The following is a 23,100-nucleotide window of genomic DNA, read 5'->3' as shown; positions in this document are numbered from 1 at the left end:
GCCCCGCCCCCCCCCCCCGGACATATTCCCTTTCCTTTAAAATAAATGTACTTTTAGTAACGGATTGGGTGTCTTTAATTTCATTCTGTAATTGGGCCTCACAAAGGGAATTTAACTCTTATTTTCATGCATACTTTTTACAGATAATGTCTTAGAATATTCTATTCACGAAAGGCACGAAGCATTTAAAATGTTTTCATTGATTTTCTTGAAAATAAAAATCATTTAAGTTTTGATGCTTCAGATGACTGGAATGCTGTGTCTTGTGCAGGCCCTTGCACACGACAAGTTTTCCACTTACATTTGCTGAATGAATCTGCAAAACGAAAAACACACTTAAAGAAAACGTTTTATTCCTCAATAATGGGGAAAAGCTTTTAGACTTCCATTTAGACCTACTTTAGCAGGCCAGATCCTTTAATGAAACGGATACAAAAATCATTCTGATAATTTAGCTGTTCCTAAATATATTTCTATCAAATTCGCTCAGATGTTTCCCCCTTGAGGTTTCAAGTCTTATTTTAACGACAGAGACACTCGCTGTAATGGAAAAAACAGAAGCAGTATGGGCTTCCCCATCTTTCTCCCTCTAGGATTTCAACTTCTCGAACACCACCCATGCTCTTCTAGTAAATCCCACATTACGGCACAGGTTTAGCACAGGGAAGAGAACGAAGTAGGAAATCGGAGCCATGGAAACGGCAGAGCGGAGGAAACGTGCACGCGCGAGGGTGGGCACGAAAGGAAAGAACCCTCCCCAGAAGACTGCGCGAGGGCGCTCCTAGGATTACGTCACGCACCCCGGTGACGTCACGGCCGTGACACGCGGGTGACGCGGGTGACGCCGTTGCCGCGGCGACTTCTAGTCGTCTCCGCCCCCTTCCCCCGCCCCCCGCCTAGCATCCTTCCCCCAATCCCCTCAGGCTCGGCTGCGCCGGGGGCCGCGGGCCGGTTCCTGAGGTGGCCCAGGGGCCCTCCCGCCGCCGGCGCCGCCCGGGCCGTCCCTCCCCGCCGCCCCCCGCCCTCCGCCTCCGCCTCCCCCCGCCCTCCGCCTCTCTTCCCCCTCCCCGCCCAGCAGCGGTCGCTCGGGCCCCGGCTCTCGGTTATAAGATGGCGGCGCTGAGCGGCGGCGGCGGCGGCGGTGGCGCGGAGCAGGGCCAGGCTCTGTTCAACGGGGACATGGAGCCCGAAGCCGGCGCCGCGGCCTCTTCGGCTGCGGACCCTGCCATTCCCGAGGAGGTGAGTGCCGGCGCACCCTACACCCCTCAGGTCTCTGGGCTCGGCTGGCTGGTGTTTTTGGGGGGAAAGAGGTGACGGTGGGGGCTCTGGTGCCCTGAGCCACCTTCTCCTTTGGGTTCTGCGGGGTGGGAGATGGGCATCCCCGCCGTGTCCCTCTCCGTCATGCGGCTCCTCGCTACGTAAACACACACAGTGGCCCAGGGGGGGTTTCCCTGGCTCGCACCCCAGTCTGGGGGATTCAGGCGGCATTGGCTGAGCGGGAGGCTATCAGTAGGGGGCGAGACTCAGGGTTGGTCCGAGAAGGTCACGGCTGGCTGAAGGTAGCCAGGCTCTCATCTCTTCGATGTTTTCGTTATTTTGGGGTGGGGGGGCGGCGAAGGGGGGCGGCATCCAGGTGGATAGATGTAGGTTAGTAGCCGGGGCCGGGACCCCAGCCTGAGTTACCATTGTAATTACTACACGGTCGGGGGGGGGGGGGTGGTGGTGGTGGTGGTGATGGGGCGCATCGTTCCCCTCCACTCTCCCTGATGTCTCCCTTTTCAGGCCTCTGCCCTCCCCTCCACTTTTCTACTTGTTTGGGGATTTCTTTTCACCTGTTTTACCCAGCAGATGGTTTTGATTTAATTTTTACTTTTTTCAATCTTAAATCCCACTGTTTCCGCTCTCCTCTCCTTCCCGGCGTCAGGGCCCCGGTTCTTATGTTTGCCTGTGCTCTGTCGCTGAGTGGTAACCCTTCCACCCCCCCCATCCCATTCTCATCGGCCGCTCCGCTCTTTTGCCGGTTGTCGGACCTGCCAGCCTTGTAGCCTCAGTATCTACTTAAGACCATTTTTGCACTTCTCTTACCCTAGTTCTCTTTAGGCCCTCTGGATCATTCTCCTGCTCCCTAGCATTGTTATCTATTATCTTCATAAATCCGTTTGGAGGCTTTGGAGCTCCTTCCCTTCTGAATCCTGAAGCTGTCAGGATTCCATCAGGTTTCACTTGAACTACTGGCACTTTTTGGCTAGTCTTCCATTGTGCATTCATACCTCTTTATTTTTTCCTACCCGTTTTTAAATAGATTTGATTGATTTCTTTCTGTTGTCCTCCTTTTTGTCCCAGTTTTTTGCTTTCCTTTTTTCCTGCTTGGCTTCTGCTTCTCTCAGCCTGTTTTTTGCATTATTGAGCCTATTATCACCTTGTCAAATTATTTACATTTGGTTTTTAAGGAAAACTTACTCCATTTACTATCTGGTGTTGTATTATATAGAGTAATACACTTTATTATACTTTGCAGATAATGAGATATTAGTATAATAACTGTGCTTTGTAGTTATTGATTAGATTATGTGATTTAATTCTGTTGACTTTGCTCAAAGTTCTCTTTCCTTCTGTACTGTTTACATTTTGTTTCCCAATTCTCATAATGTCTCACTCTTTCTTCTATGTATGCAGTGCTTCTTTCCTGCTTCATCATCTTTACTTTGGAAATTCACCCCATATGCTTGCTCTAGTATTAGTTTGTTCACAATTATAATTGTTTCTCAGTCTCCTATACCACCTCCATCTATGCCCATGATGTGTTCTATGCCATCATCTGGTCTAAAGTTCTCGTGTGTTTTCTTCTTCATTAAATTGCACCTCTTTCCACTTAATTTTTACTTTGCATTTTTGCTCAGATCAGTTTCCTCTAACATCTGTTCATTTTCACCAACTTCTTGTATTCTAAGGATAGCTCTTTTCCTTCTTCCATTTCCTAGTTTATTCTGATTTCCTTGTCCCCAGTTAACCATTCATTCGGCCTTGTTTCCTGACTTTTGGTTCTTAACTCTCTGAAGCTTCCTCTTGTCTTCCCTGCACCTCCACATTCCTTCTTATTTATAAACAGCTTTGTTCCGTTGACATGGAAATTTATTTTTAGGATACATTGTTTTTAATGGATAAATACTAGGGGTCACATCTGCTGTCTATTTTTTCCATGAATCGGATATGCCTTTGTCTTACCAGGCACAGGTGCCTCCAGGCTCCCTTTACTCTGTAGTGTATGTGTGGTTTTGTTGAATTCTAACTTTGAAGACTATTACAGAATGGAAGAATGGACAAATTATTGGGTATGGGTCATGAAATTGTAATTCTCTGACCATAACATTGTTTATACTGAGAACTTTAAGACTTAGTAGAACAGTTTGCAATGATATAGAGAAGTCTTTTGTTATGTATAATCTCCGCTATCTAATTGGAAAGGGCCGGATTGTTTGAGCTCTACCCTCTGAAGATTCTGATTCTGTACGTGAGAGCTAGCGCCATAAGTTTCTGTATTTGGCACACTTCCTGTGCCGTTCTCATGTGTTAATGATTGAGAATCACTAGGCTAATGAATTTAAGTTTAAGTCGCCAATAATTAGAAAACGTATTGGTATCTCCTAAAACTACAAGGATACTCCTCTAACTCTCGTAACTAAATTTAATTAGTTAGAAGTGTTGTGTGCTGCGTCCTCCACTCAGGTTTTAATGTTTATTGATGAATAGTTTTATCTCTATAATTTCTTACAAGAGCTGATATAAAAGGTATTTGAATGGAGAATAAATGATTAAAAGTGAATCTCTTTTGAGTATAGATATCAATGTTATGGATGGCAGAATAAATTCCTCTAAGAAATACTTTAAAATTTGAAGTTGATATTGTTAATTCAGCGAAAACTGAAAGGTACTGTGTGTGGTCTTTTAATTGAACTATCTTCCTTATGTGCACTTAAAGAGGTAGACTTGCCAAGTGCATGGAAAGAAATGAAAAGTTGTGCTTGGTAAAATGACACATTCTAAAGAATTCCCTTGCCTGACATTAAAATAGAGGGTTTTTTTTTTTTTTTAAGTTTCTTAGAGGGAAATTTCAGCTTTCAGGTGCATTAAAAAATTTCTGACTACAGAGGGAAAACACATTCATTATTGAAAAATTACAAAGCTGTAAGTAAAAAAAAAAAAAAAGAAAAAAAAGAAAAAAATCTAATTATGTCACTGGGATATAAAAGTATAAACATTTTGGTGTATATCCAGAACTTTTTTAATGCTTGTATGATATAGTATATGTGGTTTTAATATTTTAAACTTAATGTAGCAAAATGTTTTACATTTCATTAGGTAATACTGTGATTTTTTTAAAAAAATAATAATTTTTTTTGGATATTAAAGATTTTTTTTACTACTTGTTATCAAACATCTTGAACACAGAATGTAGATTTTAGTTTTTGATGTATGTTGGGAAGTGAACAAATTTTTTTGTCCTGTATTTGTATTTGTAGACCTCAAAGTAGAATATTCTAGAAATAACAGGATCTTATTAAATATTTATGAAATGAATGTGCTTATACTTGTGGTATTAAACCTTTATTTCTGACCATTTATATTTCCCTGATGTTTCTTTCTATGACTATATGGTATAATATTGGGATATTGTGACTAAATAGTATAATGAATACATTTATTTGAAAAACGTGTTATATTAGGGTATGATATTTGTTAACAGTTCTTCTGTAGTGTTTCTGTAGAAGGAGCTTCTTATCATTCATTACAATTAAAATTATATTGTTTTCATGATTTCTTATTGCCTGCCTTAGTTAAGCTATGTAATTATAATAATGCATTGACTAAGCAGTATTCTGGGATGGAATCTTTATAATGTGGTTCACTGTATTAAAACACATATTTATAAACCATGAAAAACCAGAGATAGTCCCATTAGGGTACTGCGTGCTTGTTTAGTTCTGGTATTGCTGCTAATACTTGTCTAGGTATTTTTGAAGGTGGTCAAAACATGCCTGTTAGGCATAACTATAAGATAGCTGTTTTTGTCTTTAATATTTTTACTGGTCCCTTTCTGTACTCTTTCTCTCCTTCCCTCCTTTAGGCATCTACTTTTATTTAGAAAACTATCTGATAATCAGTCACTTACATATGCTGGCTGTTAAAGGAATCATTTGTCAGTAAACCGATAAGAAAGGAATGTTGGTTCTGGATGCTTGAATCTTTGAATGTAGTAAACTCGAAGCAAACTTGATTTAATCTTGTTTGGATAATAGGCCAGAAGAATTATATTAGGATAACAAGCTAGAGAGAGGTTTGACTTTTTTTCAATTCCCTGTCCTTTGCTTTCCTGATAAGGATGGATAGGAAGCTGATCTAACACCTGGAAACCTATTTTCTCTGAGTGGTGGGGGAGAGAGGGAAGGAGCAGGCTATATTGTTTTTTTTAGGCTTTTCTGTGACCTGATGCTTACTTTGTTAAATGTGGCAGCTGCTTAGAATTCTTCCTTTTTCCTTTTCTCCCAATCATAAAATTGTATTCTCCTTTAGAATTGAAAAGTGCATATTTCCTTTGACATCTTGGTATTAATTTAGCTGAGTTCTTAGTGTGAACATTTTGTGTCACAATTCCCTTGTTCTAGGAAATGCAGTATGTTGCTATGCTTCCTATATTTCTGCCTCAAATTGTCATTAAAATAAGCTTTTATTGGCGCGCCTGGGTGGCTCAGTCGGTTGAGCGACCGACTTCGGCTCAGGTCATGATCTCACGGTTCGTGAGTTCAGGCCCTGCATTAGACTCTGTGCTGACAGCTCAGAGCCTGGGGCCTGCTTCAGATTCTGTGTCTCCCTGTCTCTCTGCCCCTCCCCCGCTCATGCTCTGTCTCTGTCTCAGAAATGAATAAAATAAACATTAAATTTTTTTTAAAAATAAGCTTTTATTGTCAGTAGCTCTTACTGGATTTCATCTTCCTCAGAAGTTGAATTAAGTCCTTTACTCATTCCTTTCGTCTGTTCCACATTGGTTATTCTGTGAGGTTAGGATCAGCAATAGTTAGAGAACTGACTTCTCAATTATGTCTACTGCTTTTGTAGACATAATGTTACAGATAATAAAAGAACCAAAAAGGTAGTCTCATTTGTATCGTTCCTTCGTTAAATATTTGCTGGAGGCATTGATGTGTTCTGGGAGGTAGTTTTTATTTTTTAGTTTCTTTTGGCTACCAACCTAATTTACTATCATACATAATTAGCGTGGTAGAAGAAACTCTTAATACAGCCTACACCCTAACATTAAGCAATTATTTTTTTTCTACCCTCTACCCTCTGAGATTATTTTGGTTTCCATGTTTTCTCTTGGGCTTAAAAAACTATTAGTCTTGTTTCTTCCATCAAGACTATGCATATGGAGGGAAATTGATGCCCAGTAACTTAACATTCCTTTCGGGGTCCTGGGAATGTACTTGATACAGAGTATAAAAATTACTCTGAACTCAATTAACTTTATGTCTTTGGGAAGCTCTGTAACATCAAATGAAACATCATTTTCATTCTTGTAATATAGCTGCAGTTACTGACAGCACTTTTGGGAAAAATATACCATAGGATGGTAGTTTTTAAATTACTGTAGAGCACTAGACAATTTTTAAAAAACTACCACTGTAAGAAATTCAAGTTTTCAGTTACCCTAATACATACATAGGAGAGAAACAGTTTTTGTCTGTTTTGTACATTTTTTAAACTTTTTTTTTTTTTAAAGAGAAAGAATGTGTGGGGGAGGGGCAGAGAGAGGGAGAGAGAGAGAATTTCAAGCAGGATCCATGCCCAGTGTGGAGCCCAACATGAGGCTTGATCTTACAACCCTGAGATCGTGACCTGAGCTGAAATCAAGATCCTTAACTGACTGAGCCACCTAGGTATCCCTGTTTTGTACAGTTTTTTTTTTTAATCTTTGTGTTTTGCAACAATATGTGGCACATAAGTACTCAAATACTTCATGAAAGAAATAGTGAATGGAACCTTATTAGATATGATGCACTCTGTTTTTCTGTACTTTTCAGTTCTCCTTTTTTTACAATTGTTTTTAATGTTTATTTTTGAAAGAGAGGGACAGAGTACAGGTGAGAGAGGGGCAGAGAGAGACAGACACACACACACACACACACACACACACACACACAGAATCTGAAGTAGGATCCAGACTCTGAGCTGTCAGCACAGAGCCTGACACAGGGCTTGAACCCAGGAACCACGAGATCATGACCTGAGCTGAAGTCAGATGCTTATCCAGTCAAGCCACCCAGGCGTCCCTCAGTTCTCTTTTTTTATGCTATGCATAAATCAGTTTACTAGATTGATAACAAATTGGTTGTAACAGGCATTTTGAAGGGTGGTGTAACTTCAGCAGTTACGAAAAGGCTCTGTTTAGTTCTACACTTTAACTCTTGAAGCTCTTCAGTTATCTGCTTTGCATGTTGGTTTCCTTGAAAAAGAGGCTTTTATGGCTGTGAAAATTTTAGAGATGTGTACTGGCATAAATCTTCCCAATTGTAATAATCTGTGTAGAAAATGTCAACAACTTGTATCTAAGATAGTGGTCAGCAAACATTTTTTTGTAAAGAGTCAAATGGTAAAATTTTATGCACTGTGGGCCTAACTACTCTGTCTCAGTCAAAACAACTCAACAGATTCAACAGTGGCATTGTAGCACAAAAGCAGCTAATAGACTCTGTAAGTGAATTAGCCTGTGTTCCAATAAAACTTACGGACAATGGAATTTGAATTTCATATAATTTTCATGTGTCATGAAATATTCTTATAAGTTTTTTCAACATTTAAAAATGTAAAACTATTCTTGTGGGCTGTATTAAAATAGATGATAGCCCAGATTTAGTTCATGGGCCAGAGTTTTCAGATTACTGGTCTAGGGGAGACTGACTATATCCTATTAAAAGTTCTGAAATGAAGGTGTGGGTTAGAGGTCTATAGGAAGTTGATCATTGCTTTTTGAAAAAATGTCGGGTTTATTGGGATATAGTTTACTATACTGTAATGTGCCATTTTAACTATATAGTTTGATGAGTTTTGACAAATGTATATAGTCATGTAACCACTGCCACAATCAAGATACGGAACGTTTCCATCATCTCAAAAAGTTCCCTAGTTCCTCTGTATTTAGTCCCCTTCGCTGACCCTCAGTTCCTGGCAGACACTGGTCTGGTCTCTAGTCTTATTTTCCCAGAAAGCTATATACTTTCCCGGAAAGTTATATAAATGAAATGATAAAGTATGTGGTTTTATGTATTTGGCTTCTATGATTTAGTTTGATACATCTGAGATTCACCCAGGTTGTATGTATCAGCAATTAGTTTTTGCTTATTATTTAGTAGTAGTCTATTGTGTGGATATGCCACAACTTCTGCATTTACCAGTTGATGGGGTAGTAGGGTTGTTTTTGGTTTTCAGCAATTGCAGTAAAGGTTGCCATAAATATTTGGGTTCAGGTTTTTGTGTGGACGTGGGTTTTCATTTTTCTTGAGTAAGGACCTAGAAGCAGGGTTGATGGGTTGTATGGTAAGTATACATTTAACTTTATAAGAAACTACCAATTCAATTAAAAAATGGGCAGAGGACATGAACAGACATATCTCCAAAGAAGACATCCAGATGGCCAACGGACACATGAAAAGATGCTCAATGTCACTCATCATCAGGGAAATGCAAATCGAAGCCAATCAGATATCATATCACACCTGTCAGAATGGCTAAAATCAAAAACTCAAGAAAAACCAGGTGTTGGTGAGGATGTGCACTGCTGGTGGGAATGCAAACTGGTGCAGCCACTGATGGAAAACAGTATAGAGGTTTCTCAAAAAATTAAAAATAGAACTACCCTACGATCCAGTCATCACACTACTGGTATTTACCCAAAGAATATAAAAACACTAATTTGAAGGGATATATACACCCCTGTGTTTATTGCAACATTATTTACAATAGCCAAATTATGGAAGCAGCCCAAGTGTCCATACACTGATGAATGGATAAAGAAGTGGTGTGTGTGTGTGTGTGTGTGTGTGTGTGTGTGTGTGTGTGTAAAATGGAACATTATTCAGCCATAAAAAGAATGAAAGCTTGCCATTTGCAATGATGTATGGATCTAGACAGTATAGTGCTAAATGAAATAAGTCAAAGACAAACACCATATGATTTCACTCTTATGTGGCATTTAAGAAATAAAACAAATGAACAAAGGAGGGGAAAAAAGAGACCAAAAAATAGACTTGTAACTACAGATAAAATGGTTATCAGGAGGGAGGGAGGTAGGGGGATGGGTGAAATGGGTGAAGGGGATTAAGAGTACACTTACTTTGGTGAGCACTGGGTGATATATGGAACTGTTGAATCACTATATTATACACTGGAAACTAATAACAACAATGTATGTTAACTACACTGGAATTAAAACAAAACAAAACAAAAGAAAGGAAACTGCCAAAATTTTCTAAACTAGCCATACCGTTTTGTATTGCTGCCCACAGTGAATGAGCATTCCAGTTATTCTGTATCCTTGCCAGCATTTGGTATTGTCAGTCTTCTTAGTTTTAGCCATTCTGATAGATATATAGTAGTTGCCCATTGTGGTTCTAATTTGTATTTTCCTAATAACTAATGTTGTTGGGTATCTGTTTATGTGCTTATTTACTATCCACATATTTAGTGAAGTCTCCCATTTAAATCTTTCTATTTAGTTATTTATCTTCTTGTGGAGTTGTAAGAGTGCTATATTTATATTCTGGATTCAAGTCCTTTATGTCAGATATCTGTTTCGCACATGCCTCCCAGTCTGGCTTCTCTTTATATTTTCCTAATTGTCTTTTGAAGAGTAGAGGTTTTATTTTTGATGAAGTTCAATTTATCATCTTTTCTTTTATGATTTCTGCTTTTTGTGTCCTATTCAGTAAATCCTTTTTTTTTTAAGTTTATCTATTTATTTGGAGAGAGAGAGAGCGTGCGTGCACACACATGCGAGTGGGGAGAGGGAGAGAGAGAGAATCCCAAGCAGGCTCTGCAACGTTAGTGCAGGGCTCGAATTCAAAACCGTGAGATCATGACCTGAGCCAAAGTCTGATGCCTAACTCACTGAGCCACCCAGGAACCCCTATTTAGTCAATTTTTGCCTAATTTAAGATCATGATACTTTCTCCTATGTTTTTGTTCTAGAAATGTTACAGTTTCACCTGTTACACATCATAGGTCTGTGATCCATTTGGAGTTAATTTTTGTGTATGTTGTGAAGTAGAGGTTAAAGTTCATTCTTTTTCATATGGATGTCCTGTTTCATAGTTGTTGAAGAAACTTTTTTCTGTCAGGTTACTTTAGCGTCTTTATTGAAATCAATTGATCATATATGTGAGTTTTGAACTCTGTTTTATTGACCTATATGTCTTTTCTTTGGCCAATATCACACTATCTCGATGACTATAGCTTTATAGTTAAGTCTTAAAATTAGGTAGAACCAATTCTTTGGATTTTTAGAACTTTAAAATTTGATTTTTGAATTTCCTGTGTTAACTATACTTTTAGAAGGAAAAGGTCCATAATTTTCTTATTCTGAAAAGTATTTTCTACCCCCAAAAGCCAAAGACTTACTGCTATTTATAATTAGCGCACCCCTATCTTGAATTATTTGGTGGTGAGGTTCATGAAAAAATGGCAGGTAAAGAAAAACTTTCATTCAAAGTTCATTTCTTTATAAGAAATGAAGGAGATGTTTCAGTGGGTTGCACAAAGCAGTCAATAATGTCCTTTTTACCATATTGCAAAAATATTAACTGTAAAGAAGATATGTGTGGGTGAAAGTATATTAAGATGTTTATTCACTACAAAAGTCACTGAAAATGTCAGCTGGTGGAAGATATTAGTTTCTACTCTGTTATTCTCCATCTTCATTGTAATAGTTCTTCTATTTGAAACCTATGTCATGTTCTGTGATGTTCCAGAATTAGCACCTTTATTAATCTTCAAGGCATCATTAAATTGTTTTTACTAAGGATAAGCATTTGGTGATTGTTGGTCATATTTCTACCTTTCTCATTGTGGCTCATATGATCCTTCATCTTTTTTTAATTACACTGGTGATTGCTTAGCTTAGGGGAAGTCCCTACAAGATAAACTATTTCTGGTCATGTTTTTCATCTAGGTATTAAACAAAAAATCAGCCAACATGTTCATAGAGCATAAGTCTTGGATACCTGACTCGTACAGGGCTGTGTGGGAAGGTAGATAGTATCCAGGCTTTTGTGCACATTGTAAGGAGTGTTATTCCAGTTGTATCTGGCTACCTTGCAAATTTGGAAAATGCTCTTCTAGGGAGAGAGAAGCTCAACATTTTGGCAGACCATTTTCAACTGTTGTTTCAAAATTAGTGTGTTTAAAAAATGCTTTTCCTTTGTAAAAGATACTTTGTGTTTACATTGAGAAATACTCTACTCGTGTTTTATATTTTATATTTTTAAATATATAACCATTAAATTAATAACATCAAAAAAAGACTTTCTATTTTTAGAATAGCTTAAATTAAATGAAATTTTAGGATGCTTTTAATTTTGAAATAGTTTAAGGGGCGCCTGGGTGGCTCAGTTGGTTAAGTGTCTGACTTTGGCTCAGGTCACGATCTCAATGCTTGCGAATTCGGGACCCGCATCCAGCTCTGTGCTGACAGCTCAGAGCCTGGAGCCTGCTTCAGATTCTCCATCTCTTTCTGCCCCTTACCTATTCATGCTCTCTCTGTCTGTCTGTCTCTCTCTTTCAAAAAATAAACATTAAAAAAAATTTTTTTTAAAGAAATAGTTTATTTTCTAAAAATGTTTATTTTTTTTATCTTAGAGAGAGAGAGAGAGAGAAAGAGAGAGAGAGAGAGAGAGAGCGAGCAAGGGCAGAGGAAGGGCAGAGAGAGAGAGAGGGAGATCGAGAATCCTAAGTAGACTCCAGGCTCCAGTCTGTCAGCACGGAACCCAACTTAGAGCTGAAACTGACTAAACTGTGAGATCATGACCTGAGCCAAAGTCAGACACCTAACTGACTGGAGCCACCCAGGCGCCCCCAAAAATAAACAGTTAAAAATGCTGCTTAGGTTTGTTCGTTCCTCTGTTAGAATTTCTAAACTGCATTTTCTATATTATCACATTTATTTTGCAAAATAAATTTGTTTGGTCTCATAGATGGACTTTTAACATTAAAGGGGATTAATAGCTCCAGCAGTAATGTTGTAAATATTTATTAGAACCTGAATTTTTTGTATTCTCAGCCTGGGTCTAATCTCTTTTCCTCTGTTATATTTTTTTTATTTTTGTTTTCTTCTTAAAAAGTTTATTTATTTTGAGAGAAGACAGAGACCAGAGAAGTTTATTTATTTTGAGAGAAGAAGACAGTGGGGTGGCAGCACATAAAGAGAGAGAGCAAGAATCTCAGGCAGGCTCCATGCTCAGTCAGTACAGATCTCGATGCGGGGCTCAGTTTCACGAACCATGAGATCATGATCTGAGCCTAAACCAAGAGTCAGATGTTTAACTGACTGAGCCACCCAGGCGCCCCCTTTTTCTCTGTTTTTAAAGTTATACCATCTACTTAGAAATCTCTCTGTAACTTGAAGAAAAACATAACAATTACTAATGTAAGAGTCTTAAATTTTTTTAAATGTTTATTTATTTTTGAGAGAGAGAGAGAGTCAGAGTGTGAGTGGGAGAGGGGCAGAGACAGGAGACACAGATTCTGAAGCAGGCTCCAGGTTCTGACCTGTCAGCACAGAGCCTGACGCAGGGCTCGAACTCATGAACCGTGAGATCATGATCTGAACCAAGGGTGGACACTTAACTCACTGAGCCATCCAGGCGCCCCTGTAATTTAAGTCTTATGTAGGTATTGTTTTTTTAGAGTTCTTATTAGCATAATTTCTGGTAATGTTATATGAAGGTAATTTCATTCCCATTCATTATAAAAGTATCCTATCAATACCAAACAATTATTGCCTTTATAATTTTTTAATATAAAAAGGTAAAGTACTATTAATTATTCCTAAATACCTCAAAATTGCATTTTTACACAATTGTATAACTGTATGTCCATGGGAATGGTGTCAGAACTTCAGACAGGGAAGAGGTTACAATTCGTTGTAGTCGTTACGTTCCTATTGTACAACCACTGAAAGTGTTCATTTCCCCTTAGTTTTTGTACACTTTTAACGCTTTTAACATTTGAAATATTCCACCCATATTTTCTTTCTGCAGGTGTCTTCTCATATTAATATTAAGTTACACAATATGAAGTTAGTTTCACTATGCATGAACATTTAGTTCAGTGTAACTTTGTGATAACTCTGTTGTAGAGGATTTTTCTGCCTTTGAGTTTGACACTTAAGTTTCTGTATATATTTATGAAGGAAACTTTGGTTATTGGTTATCATGGATGACTCTTTGAGAGAAAGGTTTAAATAGTTCTAGCAACTGTTCTGTGTCATAGCCATTCCTATGCAGCTTGCTTATCAATGGCGGCATTTGCTTTTTCCCTCCGTCCCCTGTGATAGCCACTGAACTTGTAAGTGGATCATAGTGGTATGAGAATAAAATGAGATTGTGAACATGTAAAACCCCTCACAAAATTATAGTCATGTTATTTTTCTGTTCATTTTCAAGATTAAAAATAAATATATTCAGATTTTTCCTTTCAGAAATACTTATGGCATTTTTTAGGATGTTCAGTGACACAGCTCAGGGCTTTAGATGTTACAGACTTTTGGCAATTCTTTTTTTTTTTTTTTTTTTTTTTTTATGTTTATTTATTGTTGAGACAGAGAGAGACAGAGCATGAACGGGGGAGGGTCAGAGAGAGGGAGACACAGAATCTGAAATAGGCTCCAGGCTCTGAGCCGTCAGCCCAGAGCCCGACGCGGGGCTCGAACCCACGGACAGTGAGATCGTGACCTGAGCCGAAGTCGGACGCTTAACCGACTGAGCCACCCAGGCGCCCCTGGCAATTCTTAATATAAGGTTGCTGATTGACCTAATAGGACTGTTTCAATGTTGATTACATTCAGTGTTATCTTAAATTTTTTTTTTTTCAACGTTTTTTATTTATTTTTGGGACAGAGAGAGACAGAGCATGAACGGGGGAGGGGCAGAGAGAGAGGGAGACACAGAATCGGAAACAGGCTCCAGGCTCCGAGCCATCAGCCCAGAGCCCGACGCGGGGCTCGAACTCACAGACCGCGAGATCGTGACCTGGCTGAAGTCGGACGCTTAACCGACTGCGCCACCCAGGCGCCCCAGATTCAGTGTTATCTTTAAACCACCACTGAGTTAAAGACACACACAGTGACAAAATACTTATATTTTTTGGTAAGCATGTCTTAGGAAAGAGGTAAAATGTGTTAATATGATAGTACACAGACTGTGTCTCAGGACTTTATTGGAAAAATGGTAAGCATTAGGACTTGTGTTTTAACATTTTTAAAGCTATGGTCCACCATATTCCTTGTCCTCTTTCTTTTAAAAACAATTTATTTATTATTTAAAAAAAATTTTTTTTAAGGTTTATTCATTTTTGAGACCGAGAGAGAGACAGAGCATGAATGGGGGAAGGTCAGACAGAGAGAGGGAGACACAGAATCTGAAACAGGCTCCAGGCTCTGAGCTGTCAGCACAGAGCCCGACGCGGGGCTCGAACTCACAAACCGTGAGATCATGACCTGAGACGAAGTCGGACGGTCAACCGGCTGAGCCACCCAGGCGCCCCCCCCCAACTGGTGATTTTAAAGGGGAGCTGTGTTTATAAGCTGCCTTGAAAAGTTTTATATTCTTTTTTGCACTGGAAGAACTGGAGAGAGGATGTGCTATGATGAACTGGGTGATGGGCATGCAGGTGGGCACAGTGGGTTAGCTGTTGCCAATCCCCATCTCTGCCCTCCGTCCCTCTGTCCCAGTCCCTAAAGCAGCTCAGCAGCTCCTCTCCACAAGCCGGAGTGCTGGACCGCCAATGGAGGAAGGTGGCTCATTCTCCAGGTCTCCTCGCGGCGGGCCTGGGCCCCGGCCCCTCGGCTCTGCAGACTGTTAGGACACTGCCCTGCCACATCTTTGCACACCTGCACACTCTGGGTCCTGCGAGGTGGCCCAACACTGGCCTTGACAGCTCTCTCGGTGAATTCCTCATTCCTAACCCTGTCCTGGCTTTGCCTTGAACCTGAATGAGGTCTCTGCCTTCACCGCCTAATCCCTGCAGTGTGGCTTATTTATATTTGTTCTTATGAAGCAGCCATTTGCTTCAGAGCTCAGACCCATGAAATGGCAGTTGCTGGTTTTCACACATGTTCTAACCACTGGAATATTAATGTTAGCCCCATTTCCTATGGAATAAGACAATGCATAAATGAGATGCTAGTATTATTCACAATAGCCAGCAAGCTATAGCCAGCGCCTGAGCCACCCAGGCGCCCCTAAAAACAATTTTTTTAACGCTTATTTATTTTTGAGAGACAGAGTGCAAGTCGGGGAGGGGCAGAGAGAGACAGACAGACAGACAGAATTTGAAGCAGGCTCCAGGACTCTGAGCTGTCAGAGCCCAATTTGGGGCTCAACCCTGTGAACTGTGAGATCATGACCTGAGCCGAGGTCGGACGCTTATCTGACTAAGCCACCCAGGTGCACCTTACTTGTCATCTTTTTAAAACTACATTGATGACTGGTAGTAAGTCGTTTCATAGGCCATTATTCAAGTATTCAGTAAATAAATATTTGAGTGCCTACAATATGCCGGGTAGTAATCTAGGTGCTTAGGAGTACATTAGAAAACAAAACAAAGATCTCTGCCCTCATCTAGCTTACATTCTGGTGGAGGTATGTGTATATAGTGGGGGAGGGACAGATAGACACACAAAAAGAAAATTACATAGTATGTTTGAAGGTAATAAGTTGTGTGGAAAAATCAAAACAGAACAGGGCAAATTTTGGGGGGTAGGTTGCAATTTAAAATAGACAAATTAGGGGCACCTGGATGGCTCAGTTGAGTAAGCGTCCAGCTTCAGCTCATGTCACGATCTCATGGTTTGTGAGTTTGAGCCCCATATTGGGCTCTGCACTGATGGTGGGGAGCCTGCTTGGGGTTCTCTCTCCCTCCCTCTCTGCCCCTGTCCTGCTCACTCTCTCTCTTTCTCTTTCTTTCTTACTCTGTTTTGCATTCTCTCTCAAAATAAATAAATAAATAAATATCTTAAAAAAAAAAAAATCAAATAGGGAAATTAGGTTAGGGCCTTAGTTGAGAGGGTTGACATTGAGCAAAGATTTCAAGAGGTAAAAGAAAAGCATTTCAGACAGAAGAACCAAATTCAAAGGTTCTGAGTCAGGATGTGCCTTGCCTATTTGAGAAATAGCAAGAGGGTCAAAGTTGCTGGAGTGGCTTAAAGAAGGGAGCTGAGGGGTGCCTGGGTAGCACAGTCAGTTGAGCGTTGGACTCTTCATTTCGGCTCGGGTAGTGATCCCAGGCTCGTGGGATTGAGCCCCATATGGGGCTGCACACTAGGTGTGAAGCCTGCTTGAGATTCTTTCTCTTTTCCTCTTCCCTCTTCCCATCTCTACTGTTTGCCCATGTGATCTATCTCTAAAGAAATTTTTTAAATTTAAAGAAGGGAGGCAAGTAGTAGGAGGTGGAATCTAAGAGGTGTTGGGGTAAGAGTGGGAACAGAAGCATGACCAAAAGCCATTGATTTTTGCTTTAGGTGAAATGGGTAGCCATTCAAAGTTTAAGCAGTCAAAACTGAGCCACGTGTTTTTAACAAAAAGGTTCTGGTTGCTATGTAGAGAATAGACTGTAAAGAGGCAAGGGTAGATGTAGGGAAACCAGGGAGGAGGCTCTTGGAATTATCTAGACAATGGTCTAGACCAGAATGGTAGCAGTAGAGGTATATAGAAATGATCAGACTTTAGATGTTTTTATTTTTATTTATTAAAAAATTTTTTTTAACGTTTATTCACTTTTGAGAACAGAGTGTGAGAGTGGGGGAGGGGCAGACAGAGAGGGAGACACAGAATCCCAAGCAGGTTCCAGGCTCTGAGCTGTCAACACAGAGCCTGACATGAGGCTCAAACTCACAAACCGTGACATCATGACCTGAGCCGAAGTTGGATGCTTAACTGACTGAGCCACCCAGGTGCCCCAAATTTTAGATGTTTTTAAAGTAGAGCCAACAGGATTTATTGATAGGTTGAATGTGAGGTGTGCAAGAGAGCTGTCAAGGGGGAAGGGGAGGGCACAGATTAAGAATTCAGCCACCCAGGGGCGCCTCGGTGGCTCAGTTGGTTGAGCATTCGACTCTTGATTTCAGTTCCAGTCATGATCCTGGGGTCATGGGATGGAGCCCGGTCTCGGGCTCTGCGCTGAACATGGAGCCTGCTTGGGATTCTCTCTCTCCTCCCCTTCTCCCCTGCTCGTGTACTCTCTCTCTCCTAAAAATAAAAATAATAAATAAATAAAAATTCAGTTTGGAGCATGTTTGAAATACCTATTAGATGTCAAAGATGTTGAGTATGCAGTTATGAGTCTGGAGTTTGGGAGTGAGGCCCAGTGACAGAGACTGTTCACTGTATCTATGTCTTACTTTCTTCTTGAGTATGAATATGTACTTAGACATTTCTCCCTTGTAGTTAGGTGTGGTTATATGATTAAGTTCTGGCTAATGTAATATGAACACATGTGATATACACTAATTCTAGGTCTGGTCCATACAAACACCCTCCATCCTGTTTTTTCCCTTCTGGTTGGCTGCACTGAGATGATCCTAAGGGTAAGTTGGAAGCCATATATTGTAAATGGTAGGTTGTCGATTAGCCTGGGTGTCTGAATACTGTATGGATAAGGACCACTTTGCTAACCTGTTCAACAACCTAGTATTATTAGATGGATAAGAAATAAGTTTACATTGTATTTGAGTTCTTATACCTTTTGGGTGTATTATAGCAGTTACCCAGCCCTGAATTTGGGATTTGGATGGTATTTGAAGCTATGAAACTGATGTGGTCATCAAGGGAATGAGTGGAGATAGGAAAACAGTGAGCCGAGGTTGGAGAAAAGAGGAGGAGCCTGAGAAGGAGCAACCAGTGGGGTAGGAAATCAGATGAAGAAAGTTTATTTTTTATTTATTTTTATTTTATTTATTATTTTTTTTTTGAAGAAAATTTAATAGAGAGTGGTCAGTTGTGTATACTGCTAGGTCAAGAAAAATAAAGACTAACAATTTATCATTGGAGTTAACAAAGTAGAGCTATTGTGATATAGACAAGAATAGAGCATTGAGATGAGATTCCAATGGAGATATTCTGATGGAGTGATTTTAAGGGAGAATAGAAGAAGTGGGGATAGTGAAGAATTTTCCTATAAAGGGGAACAGAGAAATGGGGCAGTAGGTAGGTAGTGATTGGGAAGTGGGGTCAAAGAATTTTTTTTTTTAGTGATTAAAAAAAATTATAAGGACATATGGTGATAGGAATGAATCCTTAGTAAATCATTAATGGTTTCTGGAGAGAGACAGGGAGAGGAGGAGGAAGAGGGAGGGAGAAGGAGAGAGAGAGAGGGACATTGCCTCTGAAGAGGCAAGAGGGAAAGAGATTTAGTTATATGTGGAAGGATTGGCTCTCAATAGGAGCATGGATATTCTATGGTAATAGGTGGTAAGGCAGAGTATATAAATGCAAATGTTGATAGGTCCATGTGATAAGGTTATAAGCTAAGAGTGAATCTTAGGGATAGGTGCATTAAGGAGAGAGGTGAATGTCTTAAAGTTGTTTGGGAACACATGAGGGTGAATGGATAAGGGGCAAATATAAAATTGATAAGCAATATTAAATTAGTTGACCAGTTGTCCAAACAGCATTGTGACTTCTGGCTTTTTGGTGCAGGTCCTCAGATCAAAGTTAAATGTAACTTGCTGAAGGCAATTTAATAATTGATATGAGTCATTCTCATTTTGACTCAGACATGGAATCGTTGTGAAATAGAACATGAATTATTACTTCTTCGTGAAGTATATGCCATTATCCTGTGGAATTTAAGCTAAATTTGGAGAGGTCTGGTTACTAAGGTTGTTTTTAAAAAGAATTCATTCTTTCTGTATTGAAGTTTTATTGAATATTTATTTTGTCTGTGTAGAATAGCATCCTCATCGTTGCAGTCTAATTTTTTATACCGTACAGTGAAGCAGTTGCTGTCCTGTTACTTTCTTTCAAACATTTTCCAAGTTTGACTTGTCTTTTTGCTCATTCTTTTCCTGCTGCCTGAATTAGGAATTCTTTCCCTTGTCCTCAACCCATCCATACCTTTTAGACTTAGCTCACTTATCTCAGGAAGCATTCCTTAACCTCTTTCCAAGGCCTGCTTAGGTGCTTCTACTTTGTGCTTTCATAGTGTATCTCAGGGTATACTTGTATCATTTGACTTACTGTCTTATAGTTTTTGTTGATATCCATCCCTTCCCTCCAGACCAATGTCGTTCAGTCAAGCTTTCTGTCATGATGGAAATGTTCTCTGCTGTCTTGTGTGTCCACATGTGGCTACCGTGCACTCAAAACGTGTATAGTAGGACTGAAGAGTTGGATTTTAAATTTTATCTGATTAAATTTAAATAGTCACATGTGGCTGCTGACCAGTACTTTGATCAGTGCCACTCTAGACCCTTTGAAAGTCAAGGCTTGTGTGGGATTCATATTTATTTTTCATTGCTTAGCAATACTTACTGCTACTTAAATTACTGCATTCTTTCTCAATAATCTTAGTCCAAATAGTTGTCACCTGGAACATGGCAGTTTTCTTCTCTACTTCCATTCTTAACCTTAGCTTTCCAGCTTGTTTTCAGATTACGTTGATTTATGCAGCGGTAAGTTCTTCCATCCTGTGAAGCTAGGGTTTTTGTTGTTGTGTTGCTGTTGTTTTTCTCTTTTGGACTGAAAAACTGGGTACTGTGAGGCTACCTCAAGGAATTTCTGAGGGTTAAGGAGCGGCAAGGAAGAGGTTTAGTGGGCTTGTGGAGGGTAGGGAGGCAATTTCCGCTTCAACCAAAGTAGCTCCACTTTGTAAGTTACTATATTGGAATTGTGCTTGAGATTTCACTTGGAGGGAAAAAACGCTTCTAAAAGAGAACACTCCTGTTGGAGGAAACAGGGCATGCACATGGCAGTATGTGATTAAGTGCCAGAGTGGATGATGGAGGAGTTCAGAAATGGAAGGTTATTAGAGGCTAATGAGGTCTTGATGGAAGTTAGTGTTTAACCTAGGCAGGAAGAAGGAGGGAAAACAAGATGTAATAGGTGGTGGGTATAGACTTTGCAAAGAACTAGAGTTAGAAATACATATGGTAGTTTTGTTTAAGGAACAGGATCACCATGATAATAGTTGAGTGAATTGCATGAAATAAAATTTGGCTACGTTAGACAGGACGTCATTGTGTAAAATAGTTACAAATGGAAAATTTTTAACTTTATATTATATGCAGCGGGACGAAAGTGGGGATTTAAAATGATAAAAGCAGTGTTTCAGGATGATTGAATTGATAAGGGTTTGTACGGTGGATTTCAGATGGGAAGAGGTCAAACATTAGATATTTAGAGACAAAAGCAGTAAGGTGTTGTTCGTGTCACTGTTGAAGGTTGCATTCATTGACAGTAGATACTGAGACACTGTAGTGTGCGGTATTTATTAGGAATTAACACCTGTGAAAGGAAGACTGGGCACAGGACGAAGTTGTATTGTGATGCGGGCCTCATAAAACCCTTGCCTTTTATTTTAGCGCGGGGCTCCGGAGTGAGGATTGCCTGTCAGAGGGAGTTGAGCCAAATGGCTGGGCCTTTGTACCCCTCCTTGCTTGGTCACTGGATGTGGGCCGAAGTTGAAGCGGACTTTGAGGGAGGTGACATTTGGAAGCTCTGTCTTCTGGCTGTTCTCATAGCTGGTCAGCAGTTCCTTCCATGAAGGGGGAGCTTGGTCGCACATCTCTCTATGTCTTCCATAGACAGTGGGTCTGAGTGTGCGCACTTCTTCCCCAGAGGGCAGTTTTGAAATAGTTGGAGGTATTTTGGTTTTTCAAACGTCGGGGAAGAGGGTGGTATTAGCCTTTAATGAGCAAGGAGAGGGAAAGTCAGCCCTCTCACAGTGTTCAGGACAGTCTGCACGTTTAAGAACTGTTTGAGTGGGGCGCCTGGGTGGCGCAGTCGGTTAAGCGTCCGACTTCAGCCAGGTCACGATCTCGCGGTCCGTGAGTTCGAGCCCCGCGTCAGGCTCTGGGCTGATGGCTCGGAGCCTGGAGCCTGTTTCCGATTCTGTGTCTCCCTCTGTCTCTGCCCCTCCCCCGTTCATGCTCTGTCTCTCTCTGTCCCAAAAATTAAAAAAAAAAAAAAAAAGAACTGTTTGAGTTACTACATGACTTTGAATGGTTGTTGTTGGACTTTGTAGGTGAAAAAGTGGTAATGATAATCTGAGCTTAGAAACTAACTTTGTTTTAGGTATGAGGCATTGTATTAATATACACCAAAAGTTTCAAGAATTTAGTTATCACATAAATCGGAGCAATGTTAAAATTTTTTTTAAGTTTATTTTTGAGAGAGAACATGGGAGGGGCAGAGAGAGGGGGAGACAGGATCTGAAGCAGGCTCTGCACTGACAGTAGAGAACCTGATGCGGGGCTCAAATTCATGAACCCTGAGATCATGACCTGAGCCAAAGTTAGACACTCAGCTGACTGAGCCACCCAGGCGCCCCTGAATATTAAAAATTTTGATCAGAACTTTATCGGGAGTTCACTACTTCAGAAAATCACACGATTGCTAGCAGTGCCACCTGCATAGTATTGGGTGACTCAGATACTTTTCCTTTCAGTCTACAGTGGTAACCACCACAGTTGGAGTGATTCTCCATATAGATCTAAGCATCAGATACTCTCATTATGTTTATTTTAATAATTGCCTGCACATTTTGTAATATTATTACAAATTTATTTCTTTCATATGCTTGAAAATACAATTAGAGTATTGTTGACTTTTAAAATTTCACTTAGGCTATCTCTGAATTTAATTTTAGGATAGTACAGGGGGTGTTACAAAATAGTGGTCATAAAAAGAGGAAATTGATTTCTGTTTTCATTAATGGTGGATTGGGTTATTTCAGACCAGCCCTTTTGATGAAAACAACTACAAATCTTGGAAACAATATTTCAACATTTTTTTGAGGAATTAAAGAGCTGAAGAGCTAGTAGAGAGCTACAAGGCCAAATACTAGGAAAAAAATAGGAACCCAAAAAAATAAAGTGGAGAATGAAGTAGCTTTTGCTCTAAGGGCAATTGCCAACCTATTCAGATTTGAGCTTTGGTTTTGGGGTACTTCATGGGATGAAGAAGTTCGAAGTCAAAGCCTGGAGTTCTTCCAAAATGACAGTCAAAAAGAAGAATAACTCCCTCTTAAGATGATATCCCAAGGACTCCATCATTAGGTTAAGAGTGAAACAGAACTAGACTGTCTACCCGTTCCCATATCTAGGGGATTGTGGATTTGATTGGAGCAGGGGAAGAGAAAAGAAATTAAGAAAAATAAATCCTTCAAGTTGTGACCACAGTTTTAGCTCTCACACTAATTAGCAGTTTAGATTTCTCTTGCCTGGGTGGTCCAGGGACCCTCAAGCCATTTATCTTAGTTCCTGGTTTCAGACTGGTAGTACTCAGAAGGCTTGGCAGAAGGAAAGGCAAATTATCGTTGGAGAGAGGCCCTTCATTCTGAAGAGGATTGCCACCAATAATTTTTCAAGAGCAGTTAATAGTACACTATCACAAGTAACCAAGCATAGTAAAAATATACACACCCACACATAAAATCATATGATATATGTATGTAAAATTCTTTAAGCAATATAATTTAAGATTTGTGTAGTTTTTTTATTGAGGTATAATTGACAACTGTGTAGTTTGATTTATATACATATACCTCAAAATAAGTTTTTAAAAAAATATATAACCTACTTGGAAATGGCACTGTGAATAAGAAACAGATCCACGT

The 23,100-nt window shown here is 39.8% G+C and overlaps 1 protein-coding gene across 5 annotated transcripts in view; it reads left to right on the top strand.

The window, feature by feature from the left end:
* Positions 1–896: 896 nt before the first annotated feature.
* BRAF (B-Raf proto-oncogene, serine/threonine kinase) overlaps positions 897–23,100 on the top strand; it is a 168,012-nt gene continuing 145,808 nt past the window's right edge. For 3 of the 5 annotated variants that reach the window (XM_019452951.2, XM_019452950.2, XM_053897737.1), the window contains exon 1: positions 897–1,239. In XM_019452951.2, coding sequence (XP_019308496.1) covers positions 1,111–1,239 — 129 coding nt within the window. In that variant the 5' untranslated portion in view covers positions 897–1,110. The remainder of the gene's footprint in view (positions 1,240–23,100) is intronic. The other 2 variants (XM_019452952.2, XM_019452953.2) reach the window with 2 other exon arrangements.

This window comes from Panthera pardus, unplaced genomic scaffold (assembly GCF_024362965.1).
Source record: "Panthera pardus isolate Hobbes unplaced genomic scaffold, ASM2436296v1 HiC_scaffold_8, whole genome shotgun sequence".
NCBI lineage: Eukaryota > Metazoa > Chordata > Mammalia > Carnivora > Felidae > Panthera > Panthera pardus.
This window is presented reverse-complemented; position numbering and strand designations above follow the sequence as displayed.